The sequence below is a fragment of the Odontesthes bonariensis genome, chromosome 15, assembly GCF_027942865.1.
Source record: "Odontesthes bonariensis isolate fOdoBon6 chromosome 15, fOdoBon6.hap1, whole genome shotgun sequence".
Classification (NCBI taxonomy): domain Eukaryota; kingdom Metazoa; phylum Chordata; class Actinopteri; order Atheriniformes; family Atherinopsidae; genus Odontesthes; species Odontesthes bonariensis.
Genome location: NC_134520.1, coordinates 16,136,340 through 16,153,957, shown reverse-complemented (window position 1 = coordinate 16,153,957; position 17,618 = coordinate 16,136,340). Strand labels below are relative to the sequence as shown.

Genomic DNA, 17,618 nt, shown 5'->3' with positions numbered 1-17,618 from the left:
TTCAGCCTGCTGTTGCCTGGTTGACCCTGTGCCCCGACACCAGCTAACTAATAAGCTGTTGTATGCAAAATATCTGATTCTCTCAAGAGATCCATAAAGCACACACACAGTATATTTAAAAGATGTAGACTGAAACAAACTTATTATCATTATCATAATTACTATATATATATATACACATCTTATTTATTTTCATATAAAATAAACATTTAAAATAATATTTATCTAAATTTCACTGAAAATAATCCCAAATTTCAAGTTTGGTTAATCCCCAAAGTAAACATAGCAGTGGATTTCCTCACTCATGCAACCCTATCCGACCAAGTTTTCTCCAATCTCAGCACATTGGCAGCTGGGACTCCAAGGCTTTCCAGTCTTTGTCACGACAGAGTTTGGTCCTGCCAGTCTACCATGAAGCATTTGACCTGACTGTGAATGCTGCAGGATCCCGGTTGACCTCTGGGGTCAGTTTCTGTGGGCTAAAAAACTCAACAACCTTCAATCTGGCAGTAAGTCAGCATACCTTCCCTCTCCAGCTAATGCAACATGGAAACAAGCATGCATAGCATACACACTGTCAGCTTTTGAGGGTAAAAACATCTAATAACTGGAACAACTGTCTACTTTGTTCATGGAGCCCTATGATCAGTTGATAAGCACCCTTTTATTGGTTTATATTTGCAAGGATTAGCTCTTTGGATCTGAATGAGTGCTAAAGACCACGGGATCCACTTACTCCACCAAGCATCAGCCAAATACATAGTTAACTTTAATCTAGTAAGGATGGAATGCAGGCTGGGGAAGGCATCTGCTCTCAGCAGGTACTTGGAGCATAGATTTAGCTCTGCCTGCAGTCTGAGGAGCAGCTATGCTAATGGTGACAGGAGTTGGGGATGAGTGAAGTTTCTTATCAGGGCATGCACTCTGTGGGAGCTTTTGGCAGTTATACCTGCCAGCACAGGTACTTACTTATTAATTGTACTTTTTTTAAATGCTGTCACTCTGCTGGGCTGTTTCTGGCTCACATATGTGTTTGCTGCTCACAGATCTACTTCTTTTCTTGACTCATCCTTTTCCATCAGAAAGCCAACGAAGACTACAAGGAATATAAATATACTAGTGGGGCTTTTTCTCTTTATCCCCCATGCTGCTGCATCCTCGTCGTCTTGCCTCTCGTTCTGTCAGTTTAGTATTTCATTACTATCCGGTTGGCCGAGACATTCATATCAGGTTACCTCACCTATTCAGTAAAGGTTTTTGCTGCTGTAAGTCATAATGAACATTTATAATGCATTTCATGGCTCTGGTTATATTTTAAAGCAGACCTTCAGACTGCAGTAGCTTGGTTGTCTGTGGGCAGTTTTATTATGGTTGTGTGCATGTGCATGGGAATGTATGCACGCTTGAAGACCCTCTAAGCGCAGACAGAATGGCTGCAACCATGTTTCATAGTTTGATAAATTTACAACCAAGTCTCACAAGTGAGGTTAAACCGGCTGCAGACCAGGGACTGGGTCATTTCCTGGACAACAGTGGCGTCTCCTCTTTGAGACCACTTCAATCTTCCTTCAGACTTCTACTACGGAAAAAAAAAAAAAAAAAAAAAAAAAAACTTGTGCCACATGTGGAAACAAACTGTGTCCCATTCTCTTTGCATGTTTCAAGCTAAATTAATATTTGGACAAAGCGAGCAATAAATCTTAACATGAATGTTTTTTATTAGCTCAGTCTGATTTAAGGCAGGAACACGGGATGTAGCGTTACAGTGAAAACCAGGATGAGTAGATCATCTATGTCTGGCCCTCTTGACCACCACGGCTGTGGTCTGTCGAGGATCAGCGCATAAACCAAACACACACATGGAGAAAATTATCACATGGAGACAGAACTAGAACATACTTGGCAGAGCATTTGTCGGGCCAAATATCTGCCCTCGGATGGGGCTACTGTAATAAATTTGTTCTAAAAAAAAAAAAAGAAAAGAAAACTCAGTAGTGAGTAGTAGTTACCAGTATTTGCATTTTAGTAGTAAAGCCATTAAAAATGAATAATTCTGCTTCGGAGGGAGTGACCGATTATGAAACAAGTAAAAGCTAGTAGTAGATTTAAATATTGCATTAACAAGATTGTTTAAACTAAAACTTTAACATTTAAAGGCAGTAAATGTTAAAAACCAGTAGGTGATGCTATAGAAATGCAAAGCAGATATCCTTAACCAGAGAAATTATGGCTGATTTTGCTCATAATGTGGCTTGTAATGCATAAAATTCTTTAAAAAAAAAACCACACACACTTATAAACACATCAGGCATGTCAATAAGGCTAAAAACTTCATTTTAAGGGTCAGTGAAAGCAACTCAAGTTGCTTGGCAACAAATGTGGTGCGGGAACAGATAATCCAACAGATGCTAGAGTTGATTATTGCTTTAAAAAAGACATATCGTTGAACATCACATGTAGGCGGTGCAAGCAGTCAAAGAAATATCTAACATCAGAAGTCCCAGATTCGCATGTATTACACGAGGGTAGAAAATGCATGGATTGTGTATATTTAGTACTGTGTGTAAGTGTGTGTATGCAAGCGTATAGTACCTGGCACCAATGTAAAGTGTCCGATTAACCTGAAGGATCCTCTGGATGTGAAGAGGCTCTTGTCTCAGCCATGTTCTGTGTGGTCGGCCCAGAAACACTGGGTATCTTCTCACCGCTGTTGGTGAATATAAGAAAGAAACAGACGATGGCTGATTGGAAAATTAGATGAACATGGTTGTGAGTCAGTTTGTTTTGACAGTATTGTTTTTAGCAGTTATGACAGGTATTTAAGATAAAGTGGAGACTCATAAGGACTCTTATAAAAGAGCAGCTTATCTGTAGCAATGACTAACCAGAAACACGGAGGAGAGAACTAATTTTCTGAAAATAAAAAGATACCTGAGCTACACTTCACCTTCCATTCACATGTCTTTTGTTTGCAGACTGATTGAGATGATCTTTGGCTGAATATATTTATCTGCGTGCTGCTTTTTCTTTACATGTTTTTATATGCTCTGGCAGATGACTCAAATTGTTCAAAATGAGAGACACAAACCTCAAAAAGGAAAAACAAAATGTTCATTGTTTCATGGGATGATATATTCTGTGCATTGAGGAGGAAAAAACCTTGAGGGAGAGAAATCAAAGACGGTGAGGCATTTTCAGTGATTTTCCAGCATGTTGGACCAAAGATGTGAAAACAAACGGAGAAAAACAACAGATACATTAAAGTCTTTAACCTTCACATGAGGTGTTTAGAAAGTATTTTCATGTGATTCCATTTCATCAGCTCTCTGCTCTATCATCATTACTTTTAATTTTCCATCCTATTGGCAGCTCAGCTGCTTCTTCTTCATTCTTTTTGCTGTATATATCAATTTCTCACAATACACATCTGCATCTCGCTGTCCTGAGAACCGCTGTGATTCACGCTTTGCCGTCTCTGTATTCCACGTTCCCCTCTTTCTGTCCACTTTGACACTTCCTCCAATTTACTGTGAGTCTTTTGCCAAAACTTGAACCAGCTGTTAACTATAGAGACTTCAGTCTCATGCAGCAGATCTTGGTAGTTGACAATGTCGGCTCTCCACTGCTCAGAACTGATATGTGGGGAAGGGTCTGGACTTAGCAGGCAAACCATCAGTCAATATTATCGACCTGCAATCAATCAAAGTCTGGTGCTAGCTGGAGACTGCCAAGCTGATGTGGAGACGCAAAGTCTGAGTGTTCGAAGAGTTGCGTCTCTTGAGGGTCTGAGCGTGCTAGTGGGGAAGTCATGAATGCGAGAGCCCCTTTCTCCTTTCTGGTCTCAACCCTGAGAGCAACCCCATTTCGCTGACCCAGACACCAGTCAACACCCTTCGTGTGAGAGCCTGTCTGACCTCCATAGCCCGAGACCACGACCCTCCTCCGTACCCTCACCCCTAATTCATCACTGTGCATGTTTGGCAACTAACCAGGACTTCACACATTATGGCCTGCGTGAGAGGCATACAAAGGAGTGAGAGGCGATAGGGCAAAAGAGCCATAGGTCATTACCTTCAGTGGGGATGAAGTTGAGGGGCCCTGGTTCCTCTGGGAATGCCAGGCTTGCTGTTCGGAGCAGCCAAAACAGCAGGAAGAAGAAGGGAGAGACCACTGCTGCCATAGCAACACAACTGTGGATTCTGTAGAAGGATAAGAAAAAAAAGTAAAGGAGTTAGTAACATAATGTGCAAAAACCAAGAGAGAATCATTCAATCAGTCTGTAATTAACCAGCAGGGAGGCTTTCTGTATGAAGCTTCTCTATCTCTATGCCCAGGTGTGCATGGAGATGAAGAGTTGCTCCAAATAAGGGACAAGGTAATCCACGGCAGGAGAAGTGTCCAGTCAGCTATAAATGCTGCTACATCACTATGGTAACGAACTTCACATCACTATGACACATCTAAAACCTATGATAAAGATGAACGAGAGCGGAGCACTTGCTGACATCTTAGGCAAGGCAGGAGGAAAGATATGCCCTGTACATGAATGAAACTAAATCTCTAAAGGCACAGAGTGAGTGAAGTGCTCCACACGTCAAGCATTACCCAGGATATGAAAGCAACTTAGAGAGGGAGAAAAGTGGCAGTTTACTTAAATTAAATACCTTCCGGCAACACCAATCACTTCTCTGCCAGCAGAACTAAACTGACAGTATTTTTCATTGTGCCGCACTGAGGAACATGCAGGTCTAGAATGTAATTCATGTGGAAATACAAATGTTACCCAAATGAAGTTACCCTCCATGATTCATCTGGAAAACGACACCAGCACTCGGCCTCGTAGGAGAAAAGTTATTTGAATTGCTTCCGACTTGAGTCACAAACCTCAGAGAACATGACGGGCAGACCACAACCTCTACAGTCTGCGATTTTGTTGCAAGAGCACATACTGTATGTGACTCAATTTGCGTCCAACAGGTTTTTTTTTTTGTCAATTTGTTATTGTCATAAGCTCTGACTCATCTGTAATCATCTATCAGTTTTTTTCTACTTGCCTGGCCTGAAATTGTGTTTTCATACAAATTTCACACATTGCTCACCATGTAATTTACAGAATCCCAGAACTCCACATGTATCTCTTCCAGTAATTTGATTTAAAAATACTCCATTGAAACCACTATGAACACAAAACATTTTTCACAGTCATGCACAATTGCAACATCTCAAATTTGAATACCCAAGGTTGGATTTCTTTATGCAAAATGTGTTAGCATTTTACTGTGGTTACGGGTGCATCGTGTGATGCAAAAGTACTGAATGCATGTTATGAACGGCATGAAGGCATAGATTATGATAAGAAAAAAGCAGTTGGAATAAGGAGAGACTATCAAAGCAACTCCAATGAATGTGTATAATAAAACAGGTTGTTTAAACATAGAAATATACAGATTACAATTGACCAATTGGCATTGATATTAACATAAATCCGTAAAGCCCCCGCTCTTATGGGAAGGTTTTCCACATCAATTGTGCATTAATTTGTGATTCAATTTAATAATCCATGATTGATTCATGCTAAAGTTTATATGTTGAAGTTTATATTAATGAAACTGAAAACACAGCATTGGTTAAGGGGAGTATTTAGTCTTGTCTTAGAGCAAAGTTGTCTTTCACAGAAGAAATCTGGTTTTATTTGGTGATGTGTGCTCTGGATTCATGAACAGAACAAATGAATAAAAAAAAATAAAGGTATAACAGCAATAGAATTGATCAACTCTGTAGATTAAGCTCAGGGATCCTGGCAGAGGTAAAACAAAATGAGTAACAACTGCAGATGTACTGGCAAGGTCGCTGACTATCACCGGCATAGTCATTCTTATGCACAACCATTATGTATGAAGCTGCTACGTTTTTACTCGCTGAGGCAGCAGAATTTTGTGTAGATTCATGAGATCATCATCATCCCAGGGCAATCACATCTTGCCTGTCTTTAAGCTACAATAAGCATTTGCGGCACAGGCAAAAAGATTTGGACAAAACATACTGACTGCTGCATGCAGGGTTTGGAATGTGGCCAATCAACCATTGTGACTCGCAACGCAACCCGTGCTCACTTTCAGGGCATCAAATATCACTGACCCGTCAGAGCCCAGGGGAATATAAAGAAGGCCACGAAGGGTGATTTAGCGGTAATGCCCTGACACACTGGCTGTGGCGATATATACTGTAGGTCACAAACACATGTGACAATCACAGAACTTAGAAACACGAGATCTTAGTTCGAGGCTCCTTTGGCGCAGCTGTTCTTTGTTTTTTTTTTTAAACTAGTTTTCACTCTTAACTTTTCATTTGGTTTCACTTGCTGTTCAGGCTACATCATTTTATCACTGCGGGGTTTAGAGTACACAGTTTAAAAACTGACGTTTAAGGTTTTGTGCTGTAATTATGACGCCAAGGTGTCCTGACAAAGCTGCAGAATGTGATACCATCTAAGTGACAACGGTTAACTTAAAGAGATTACCTAAACTGTTGCTATAGCATCATCACATTTGGAGGGTAAAGTCTACACCTGGAAGGCTGAAAGACGGTTTTGCTCTTCACTTGACTTGCTGGGACCAGAGTTTGATTTGGAGAAAAAGAAAGTTTCATGAGCCAAATATTAATCAAAAGTGCCAGCTCTTTTACAAACCAGACAACAAATCAAAATTCTGTCTAACCTTATATTATATTAGGCATGACATGTGTTATGCATGGACTGAATTGTGTGTGGTGGACATTCTGTCTTTGTAAATACCAGTTCATATGTGGGAGAAAAGCATATGAATAGCTCTTTTTTTGCATTCACATTATTCATGCTTCTGCCTCACAAAATGAGCCTGTGGTGGAATATCATTGCGCCTGGTAAAGTACCACATTTAGGAACATAAGCTACTTGTGCGTTAATAGTATTTCCAATGTTTTGAAAAAGAAATTGTTGTATTTATCCTCCGCCACGTTACAGATTACAAATCTAGTACTTTGTTATCCAACTACAAAGCGTTGACTACAATTTTCTTTTAACTATTCACGTCAAATGGAGATGATTTATCTCTAAACTCATGATGCATACATATATATGTATATTTATAAAGTAGATTAACTTTAACCATTACAATGCGTTGTTGAAGATTTAACAACCCAACAGTAGAAAGTTCAACGTTATGCAAGTAAAATGCAACACAAGCAATAATGCACAGGTGATATCTTTCTGAAACATCACATATTTTTTTTTTATAAATACTTTGAAAAGAACCAAAACTTAAGTTTTGTTTGATTACCTTGAGCACAAGATTTTTACTGCACCTGTATGAGAGTATTTTTTCAATAACAGAGCAATATTCCTACTACTACATAAGTAAAGGTTCTGAATATTTCTTCTGCCTCTGGATTGCGCTTCTCCTCTGTGGTCGTTATCTCTCACTCTCTCTCACACGCTCTCCCTGAAGGATACAAACAGCACATTGTGCGGCCCATCTCTCTAATGGAGTCTGAGACATAACCTTATCAAGACAAATAATCTTTATGGGACATTTCTCAAATTCCCTTCTCTGACACCAGAATAAAAGTGGAATGCGCGCTAATTATTTAACACCCACAAGCAAAATTACAGGAGGTGAAGGGGAAAGAGTCACACGGAGAAGAAAGGAGGTCATTGGGTAGAAAGAGATAGATTGAGTTAGAGATAAGTGAGAATGAGCAAGACGCAAAGAAAAGAGATGGGAAGTCAGGAAGCCAGTGTGTCCAATCAGAGATACCATTGTTTCGCCTTTTAATAATGTATGAGTAAATGTCAGGCGGTACACATTCGATTAGTATAATTAGGCACTTTGGGCGATACAATTACATGGGATGGCAGAACAAGTAGATACAGAAGCATTAAACTAAGTGTGTATTCTTTATTGTGTATATACAATATATATATATATATATTTATATATATACTGTATATTTGTGCATTTATGCCTGTGTGTGTATGTGTGGGGCAGTACAAATGGATATGTGCCCCAGTATTTCTGTAATCATGACAAATGGCATCAGCCGAGTCCATTCAGAGGCGTCGCTGCATGCAACAAGCAGTACAGTAGAATGGTATTATCACTGAAGGAGGCATACTGTGGCTCACATAAACATTTTGCCATTTGGAAGAGAAGCTAATCCAAAATATTCTACACCAGGGTGCTATAAAACTCAGCCTTCACACTTTTAGATGTCACCTTAAGACATGCTTAAGTTGGCGCACTGTGTGAGCTCGGTGGTTTAAAAAAAAAAAAAAAGAAGAAAATTTAAAATGATACTGTCAGAAGCAAAGTGTCAGTTCTATCCCCTGAGAAGGGCTCTTACTTCCAGTGCTGCGTTAAACATATTCAGGGACATAGCCTGATTTCTGGAAAGTTTTTTGGGCATCGGGTTAAAACAGATGGCAAATGGACAAAAGTGGAAAACAATAGCTGGTCAAGTGTAGCACACATTTTAAGCTAAAGGTTCCATTCACACCAGCAGTCAGAAGTTTCACAGTAATCCACTGACTATCACCAAAAGTACAGAGACTTGTTAAGTCGTCATATTCAATTAGATAGGATCAATTTCACAATGCCAGTTAGCATATTTTTAAAACAAGGTAATTCATAGATCATTTAGCTGCCTAAAAGGTGGGATTGTTAAAGGGTGAGGTTGCAATCAAATTTATCCACATTGTGGCCAACTTATATAACAACTCACCAGCAAATCAATGACGTCTATTGTCTTAAGTAGAGCTCTGATGAAGACAGATTCAAGTCGGCATAAAGTACAAAGACTTAACAGAGAAGACGAAATAGTTTGATGTCAAGAAAAAAAAAGAGACACGGAAGTAATGTCTGCAGCATTAAACTGGCAGATGATTACAGAAAGAGGCCGTGTACTGCAGAGGTCTGTGTGTACTTTGCAAGAAAATAGAACACCTCATCATCAAACAAAGATGCTAATATGCTCTGAAATGTTTTTGTTACATATTAAAAGTTACCATGGCGACTCTTGCTTTCCCCTCTCCATAGTCGTTCTATGTTTCCCTGCATTTTATTATGCAGGGGTTTGTCTCTGCCTCGGCCTCAGACTTGATGATGTATTCCCGTAACACAGCTGTGAACTACTTGCACCAAAAATTGGACTGGTGGGTTTAAAGAAAACCAAGATTATGCATGTCCTAGATTTAAAGAAACTGGTAATGAAATAGAAATGAATTAATGGGGAGGTGTACAGTGTGGTGGTTTTGGTATTTATGATTAAAATATTTTACAGGGTGGTTGTCAAGCGTTATGAAAAGGTATCAGAACAGAGTACTCAAGTAATAATGTATAATATAATCCCTTTTCACACCAGCCGCCCAGCTTTGAACAGCCTGCACAGGGGGAGAACGCATATAAATAAGATCTTTTTTCACTCAAATCCTTTTATCACTATTCTACAAGGCAAACTATATTTTTCCGTTTCCAAAAAAAAACTGAATGTTTGGTATATATTTTGCTGGTATTGCATGTATTACATCTGCATTCATCAATATCAATAGATGTTCGATAACAACAAAGGCTCACGTGACCACAGTGGAATTGTGAAAGGGGACAATTTAAATAAGGATCTAAGACCATGACCCAACTGTGCCATTTCCCCTCAGCGAAGTGATTTCACCTCTTTCAGCTCATTGTTTTGGCTACTTAGCCCGCAACATTAAATTTTAAGTCTCGTGTCACAACTCTTAAAAAAATGGCCTCTCCAGCTGCAACAGGCTGCTGTTTTCTCTGGGATAATATTTTGCACGCTGTACGCGCAGCACTAACTAAACTAGTGGCACATTTAGCAGCTGAGGAGGAAAATATTTTACTAGCTGAACCAACGTTCATTTAAATAACAATGTGTGACCGCACAATTTGCCATACCAGTTAAATAAGATGACTATTAAGTATGCCAGTGTTGTGTTTATAGCTTCTGGCACTTCCAAACATTCAGTCTTATAATTAATGCAGGTTATAAGTTTTTCACAACTTCAATCGTTTTTTTTTTTTTGGTTTTCTGTGATCAGTCATTTGCAACACATAGATCAAAGCAAAAACATTTTCAAAGAGATCTAAGCTTTGCTTGAAATTATTCTACAATGCATTTTTGGAGAGCTGTGACACCTGGATCGGTGTTGAGTCATGGATGTCAAGGCACCTTCTACATATACAGGTCTTTGTTGCAAATGGATGATTGTAATGCGATCTGGATGCTCCAAAGGCAGGGAAATCTAGTCTCCTCTCCTACCCTTGCATCCTCAGATTTACGTCTCTCCTTTTTTTTTTTCAAAGGCTGGTGCAGTGTCTGCTCTCACTGCCTCTGCAACATCAGTCTATATTACAACAGCGTTATTCACACATTCCTATGATAGATACAGAAATCTAAAGGTTTTTCGTGGTTAAATATTCCCTGTAACTGTAAAAGAGACACTGGACTATAGCCTTTAGGTCTTTGAACGTTATCTTTTAAAACACTTAATAACTTTAAAAGCGGTATAAATGTTGAAAGAAATTTGCCGCAGGCACAAGCGTGTGCTCCACTGAGAAGACCTTCAGGACTTTAAGTATGAGACTGTGCAGGAACACGTGAAAGCATACTCAGTAGGCAGTGAAGGATTTTACGTTTGTTCTCTTTTCTTTATGTAGACCTAAAGACACCTCATAGATTTCCAACAGACTGGGCTAATCATGGTGTTAGTGAGAGGAGAGAGGCTGCTTTATGGAGGGAGCAGAATCGATGACAGGTGAAAGCCTGATGCTGCTGGATCTCCTTCTGTCAGCAACAACATGAGAAACCGTGTCCTGGAGGGATGTGAGGAGGGATGGGAATAAAGAGATGTGAGAATGAAGGCTGGGAGACGGGGTTTAACACAAAGATGAAAATCAACACGCCTGCTATAAAAAAAATTTAAAAAAACGGAGGTGAGAGAACAGGGAGAGGACAAAGCAGGACATAGAAGAGAAAAATAATACACCACTGGGAGAAATGAAGAGAAACAGAGGTGAGAGAGACAAGTGAGGCATTCAAACAGAGAGGGGGGAAGTCACACCGGAAACATAGACAGTGAAGCCAAAGAATGTGAGGAATGAGAGAGTGAAAGACAAAGACACAGAGGAGAAGGAGTTTAGAGCCAATTGTACTTGTGTACTGCCAGAATTAACTGCATCACGAGCCAAAAGTAGACTAGTGGGAAGAACCTTCTTGCTCTGTACTTATCAGGTGTGTAACTTATAAAAACTGGTGACATTTTTTCAGTATCTCTTGTACATTCAATGGTTGCGTATTGGTGTTATTATCTGGATGAACCAAAACCAGAACAAAAACACCTTGCAAGTCAAGACAAAATGAATAGGAGATATAGTACGGCATGATAGTATTGTATGAGATATATATATATATATATATATATATATATATATGGTAGGGGATATAAGAGTGTGTCAGTACAAGAACGACACCATAACGGTAATCATAGCTATTGTTGTTTATAACATTCTGTTCCAGAGCCACATTAAATTAACAATATCCTAAATCTGAGTTACTGAAGTTACACTCTAAACTTTGTTTGAGTAAGGCGATTGTTGAGTTTATAGGGGATGGGTTTGATTTCTGAAAGGAAATGCCAACCATGAAACAAGATGTTCAACCCAGTTCTCCCAGATAAGCCTAACCTAAAAGTTTTATTTGGTGTACGAATGACAGTAGCTGGGTTTCCATTCACTGGTGAGGCAAATCTGAAACCTAAAAAAAAAAAGGAAATGTGCATCAGAAACGTTTCCTTTGACTGGTTTAAAGCAGCTAAACAGGCTGCGTACTGTTTCCAGAAGGTTGCGATGTAGGTTAGGTCGGGAGTTGTTCAAATTTAGGAGATGCCTGACCCAGAAACAAACCTTGAAGAGGAAAAACTGTGGTCGACATCCAGAAAAGAAAAATGGAACTGAGCTCTTCTTCAAGAATTCTTTGCACCTCTGGGAATATCTTTGCCAGGTCAGACAAAATTTGCAAAGTTGTTTCCATAGTCTTTTTTCAAGTCCTCTGCAAGTGAGAATAAAAACTTTTGAGCTCATACACATACATTTTTGTTGATGTGGTTAGTTTTTAGATATTTCTACAGTTTGTGTTCACTTTCTCTTATTTGCATCTTCTTAATCCAAATCAAAAATAAAAATGTTAACCTGGGAACTGAAACGAGGCACTTGGCAGCAAACAAATGCCAACATCCTTTGGGAAAAAAATTTCCAGACACATGCAGACGTAAAAATCAGCCAACATAATTTAACAATTTGTTATATGGCGCTATTCTTTCAGTTATGCTATCAACCTATTAACTCATTAAACATAAAGAGCCATTGATGCACAAAGACTCCTTCACATTCATATTAACTTGTTAACAGAGATTGGAAACATTTCTTTAATCCAGTGAATCTGGGAATATTTCATTCAGACTGCATCTGATTAAGTCTCAGTTGGAATTAAGGAGACAAGTTCATGTTAACTTAATAGATTTAACCTAATAGAGTGCCTTTTTTTAAAAATCTTTTGTTCCTCTGAAGTTTTTTTCTGTTTTCTCTTTTTTCAAATTTCCTGAAAACCTTATTAGATCTGCTCTGTTGACTCCGAGCAGTTGACTCTCTGGCACACTTAAAAGCAAAAAAGGCAAAAAGCATCAGCATATTCACCAGCTACTCTCTAAACGCACACAGAACCCCCTCCTCTGGGTTTATTGCCCTTTACTGAAGTTAAAACAGTCCTCTCCCTCCATCGCTCGCAGGCCAAACGTACAAACAATGTCGGTATTCCCTCCACTAAAAAGAAATGTTCACACAATTTCATGCCTTTGCTTGGGACTGGACTGACCTGTGGTTTGTTTACTAGAAATTTGCATCAGCATGAAATCCTGCTGCCTCAATCACATCACACATATTTAAACAGAGGGAGGGAGGGGAAGAGAATCTAAGAGAGACAGAGAAGGGGGAGTGCGTGGTAAATGAAAAATTAAAAGTGACCTTTTTACACAGAACACTGATTTTCCTATGAACTGAGCAACAGCACAGATTCATGTGGAGAGAAATGTGTACAGTACGAGGACAAAAAGTTCCATCAACAATCCTCTTTTGTCTGAATCAAATCCTGAGAATCTGTGTTCTGCCTCTGCTTACCGACTACTACTATGGTTAGTATAGCATCTCATTTACAATGAAACAATTTGTGTCTAATGGATTTATAATTTAAAGAGATTTAAAGGTTGGTGGTGGAATAAGATAATCCTTGACTCCTTCTCTCAGATGTGGATGTGCTCTTATTAATATGTGAGAGGAAGCCTGATGAGAGAGCACTGGATGAAAGAACGGTAATGTGATACTTGTAATAACTTGTTGTTGATGAATGAATATATTTTACTATTACCACAGCTCTCCCTGGAGTTGTGTCCCTGTCATTGACCTTCACAGTAATCAAAATTACAGCTGCGGGGATCACAGGAGACAGAACGGCTGCAGTTGCAATCTAGAAGGAGCTGAACAAAGATTTTGCGGCGCCGTCTAACAATGTGTGCAGGAGTCTGCAGGTTAATTATGGCTCTGTGTTACATGAAGACTCAGAGAGATATTTCTTTTCATCTTCGTATTTCTACTACCCGCTATGGTAGTTATCTTTGTTCTAGCTGCTTTCATCCTAAGTTTGAACATACCTTTCCTTCTGAATAGTTCTGAATGTGTAGGGTTTCCACATTTACAGCCCTGAATTTGACTCGACTTAACCTGGAGGAGTGGAATGAGAAAGTGCAAACGGCCAGATCATGGGGCCTGAAACTTTAAACAGACAGTAGCCTGCCAGTTCCATGGAACAGGTGCCTGATTAAGCCCGACTCTACACCCGAGGCTGACTAAGAAGGTTAATTTATCCAAATATGCCAACAGAAATGTCTACCTGGAGAGAAAAAAGATTTTAGAAGTCAGTGAACCAAAATCATGAGACAAATTCAAGCAGACTTTTTGTTCATTATGTCCCGTTTCCTGCATGCTCTAATCAGACAGCACTTCTTGCCGAAACCAAACAGAACATTTCAAGATGGGAGAAGGTGTCCACAATTTTCTGTTGTGTACTACATGTGAGAAAGAGACACTCAAGATCTCATAGGAGAGAATGTCTTTGGTCATCAAAATATCGATAGTTGAAACGAGGAGAAACGTCATGTCACATCCCGGCAGCACAGATAGGCCTGACCTTTGGCTTCGTACCAGTTTACAAGCATCATTAGAAAGGGAGGAATCAGGGGCCAAGGCCATAAATCACACTCAAACCATCCATGTAGGAGGAACCCAGCTACACTGCAGTAAAAATGAAAAGAAAACACACTCTGAAACTGACGGGAGGCTAAAAGCAACTCCATCCATCAATGGCTGGAGGCTCCAGAAATTCAGTAAGGGAAAACACACCAGGCGATAATCTTCAATATAGTTATATATAATACAGAAACTCTGCTAATGGCAATAAGAGGTTCTGCAGTGTAACAGAGCCCCTCTTGATGTGATTATTCAGCTAAATTCTCCCCAAAGGAAATGTATCATCCTGCATAAACACTCTGGGGTAACTTAATAGGGCAATACATTCCCATCAAGAGACTGTATGGCCTTGTTGCTTGTGAATCAGGAGGAGAAGTGGATTTATGTAACGGCAACAAGTGACTGTCAGAGGGGACATAGGAGTTGGGTGACAGGCAGAAACAAAACATTTGGAGGAAAGCGGACGGCAAAGAAAAATGGAAACTTGGCTAACAGTACCTCTCATTTGTGCTCATTAAGACAAACTATTAGAGTTTTGGTAACAGGGATATTATTTTCATTTTTATTTTTTAAATAGTTCATCACCTCTTGAACACTGAGTAGATAAAGCAAAGGCTTCATCTTGACATTTGGAAACAAATTCCTGCTTGTTGTGAAAAAAGTGAATTTTGTTTGGCTTGCAGCAGTAACTCCTTGGAGTCTTGTTGTCAGGTGTCCACTGCCACCAAATACATCTCAGCACATCCCTTCATATGGGGAAAAAAAAACGTTTCTTGGTTCTTTGTTGTGCATTTAACTGAAAGATACATGACTGTGGTATCAATCTGAAGTGAATTGCTGAACTGCCCAAAGTGCATAATTGATCCATTAAACATAATTGCAGAGGTGTTGCACATCTGTAATTGGCACGAGGAGCAAGTAAAAAAACAAAAAACATTATATCATCATCAAGTAATGCTCGGATGAACTGTGTGCAAAATTATAAGGTACCCAACGATTCTGAAAGTACAAATAATCTAAACTAGAAGGCTTATGAAGTTTAATCTTTTCCAGGTGACATGCATTTATGTAATGAGGTATTATCGTTTCTACACCAATTATTACTTGAAGATATATATATATATATATATATATATATATATATTTTTACAGCTTCATAAATTAAGCTAAAATTAACTAACTGGCGAAAGGTCAAAAATTGCTACATCCCTTTCAGACGAATGCAACATATTGAACTTTGTCTGAACATCTGAGATACGGCAATTAAACACTTTGTCCCAAACATGCATATGTGCTGGAAATCAACTCCTTCAAATGCTGACAGTTTCTGGAAGACGCTTTCCTGAAGCAGTGGTACATGAAGAGGTCTGCACCTTTCAGGAAGCCATGATCCTTTTTCTGGACAATGCACCATCAAAACGTATGCCTAGCTAGACGGCAAAGGCTTCAATAATGGCCTGTTACTCTTCCTCACTATATTCAAATCATGCTGAGCACCTGTGAGCCCCTCTCACATGTGAACGTATAAAGTGAGGGAAGACAATAGAACTCTTGGTCACTTGACATCTGAACTGAAAGTGCAATAATTGTGCAATAATTCTGCCCATTGGAGCTCTCAGATAATTGTGCAAGCACAAATGTATTTCTCTGTATTCCTATGTATTTAGGTTCAATTACCTACCCTCTAAATCTGTTACAAGCTGTATACCTTTGAATAATGCGATTTAAGAGAAAGAACAGAATAAATTTGTCTTCCTAAGTATTTCTGTTTTGAGCATAAGAGAAATTTTAGATGGAGAGGGAGGGGAAACATGGAAGTCAGAATGCATTCTTGGCTTCATAACAACATCTCTGTATGCTAATGTTGTTTACCATAGGCTCCTCTAAAGCTTCCCGCCCTGTGCAGTGCATAAAGCCCTGTCAGATGAAGCCACTATTTTGTTACAAACAATTCAGCTAAAAGTTGACGATGAAATAATTCTATGTGCAGATTTGCCATATAACCCACAAGCTACGACAATCAAGAATAATAATCCCTCTGCTGTGTCCAGAATTTTTATTTATGGTTACAAATTTAGCAGGAAATCTTCTTGCCAGGAGCTCAACTGTGAACGCTGCTGTCATAAACAGTATGCGAAAGCAATTTTCTCTGTCCTGACAGAGACGGGGAGGCATGGCGCAGTATCTTCTCCAAGCAGAAGGCTGACAGAGCAGGCTGGCACGGGTAAAGTCTACCTGCAAGTCCTCAGCCTTTGACTTCACACCGACGCTCACGTACACACGCGTCCTTGCTGTTGGTATGCCCATGCAATCTAAAATCAGCACATTATCCCATGGACTGGGCTCACACATGCGCCTCTCTGCCCTTCTTTCCTCCGTTGCATCTTTTTTCAGCACAAATCAGCCACCTGCTCATCCTTTTCAGTCAGATACATTCCACCTGTGTCGATTTCAATTTCAACAAGAGCTCATGCACTGCATTAACTTTAGCTTCCCTTTTTCTTTACCTCTCCCTGCTGCTTTGATTGTCACATCTCATATGGTATACAGACACACAAGCACTCACACACTGTAGTGTCAATCAACAGATGTCTCCAGTTGACACTGTGCACACGAGGTAGCTGTGAACAAAGACGCATTCCTGTATGTGTGCTGAGCAGTAGATCCAAATTCAAAATAAACAGATATACACACACACACATACACACAAAGTCTTTCATTGCATTGCAGGCATAACTCCCAGGCCTGGCTGTGTGCAAGTTTGATCTCTCTCACCGTGTCTGAGAAGCATGTTAATCAGTAAAGAAGGCTGCCAGCTCAGCCGTATATGTCTCCATCTTTCTTCCCCATGTCTCCGTCTCTCAGCTTCTATCTGCGTCTTTTCTCTCCAATCTGTCTTTGCTCGAGTCAAAACTCTGCCTCATTGTATTTATATCTCATCCCTCTCCTCCTCCTGTTCTCACTCGAGCTCTCATCCCATCACAACAAATCATTTCTGTCCTTTTGCCTCTACATTTTAATGCATCCCCGCCTCCCAATTAGACTGATGGGATTTAAGACACTAAAGACTTGGATGGTTTATTAAGAAGCTGTCAGTGAATATAGCAAACTTTTACCCTCAAGGCTTACATCTTACCAACGCAGTCAATGTGCAGGAGTCCTGTTAACCAGTAGACAAACGTGCATTTGGAGGTTGGAGAGAAGCTGGTGAAGCAATCGGTGGGTTACCACCCAAGAGAACATTGTTGGTTTCGTCTTGGACACTGT

At 39.7% G+C, this 17,618-nt stretch overlaps 1 protein-coding gene across 1 annotated transcript in view; it reads right to left on the bottom strand.

Annotated features, from left to right (window-relative positions):
* sema6bb (sema domain, transmembrane domain (TM), and cytoplasmic domain, (semaphorin) 6Bb) overlaps positions 1 to 17,618 on the bottom strand; it is a 136,448-nt gene that overhangs the window by 70,122 nt on the left and 48,708 nt on the right. Inside the window, exons 2-3 of the mRNA XM_075485198.1 lie at positions 4,072 to 4,199; positions 2,593 to 2,707 (exon numbers count right to left, since the gene is read on the bottom strand). Coding sequence (XP_075341313.1) covers positions 2,593 to 2,707; positions 4,072 to 4,180 — 224 coding nt within the window. The 5' untranslated portion in view covers positions 4,181 to 4,199. The remainder of the gene's footprint in view (positions 1 to 2,592; positions 2,708 to 4,071; positions 4,200 to 17,618) is intronic.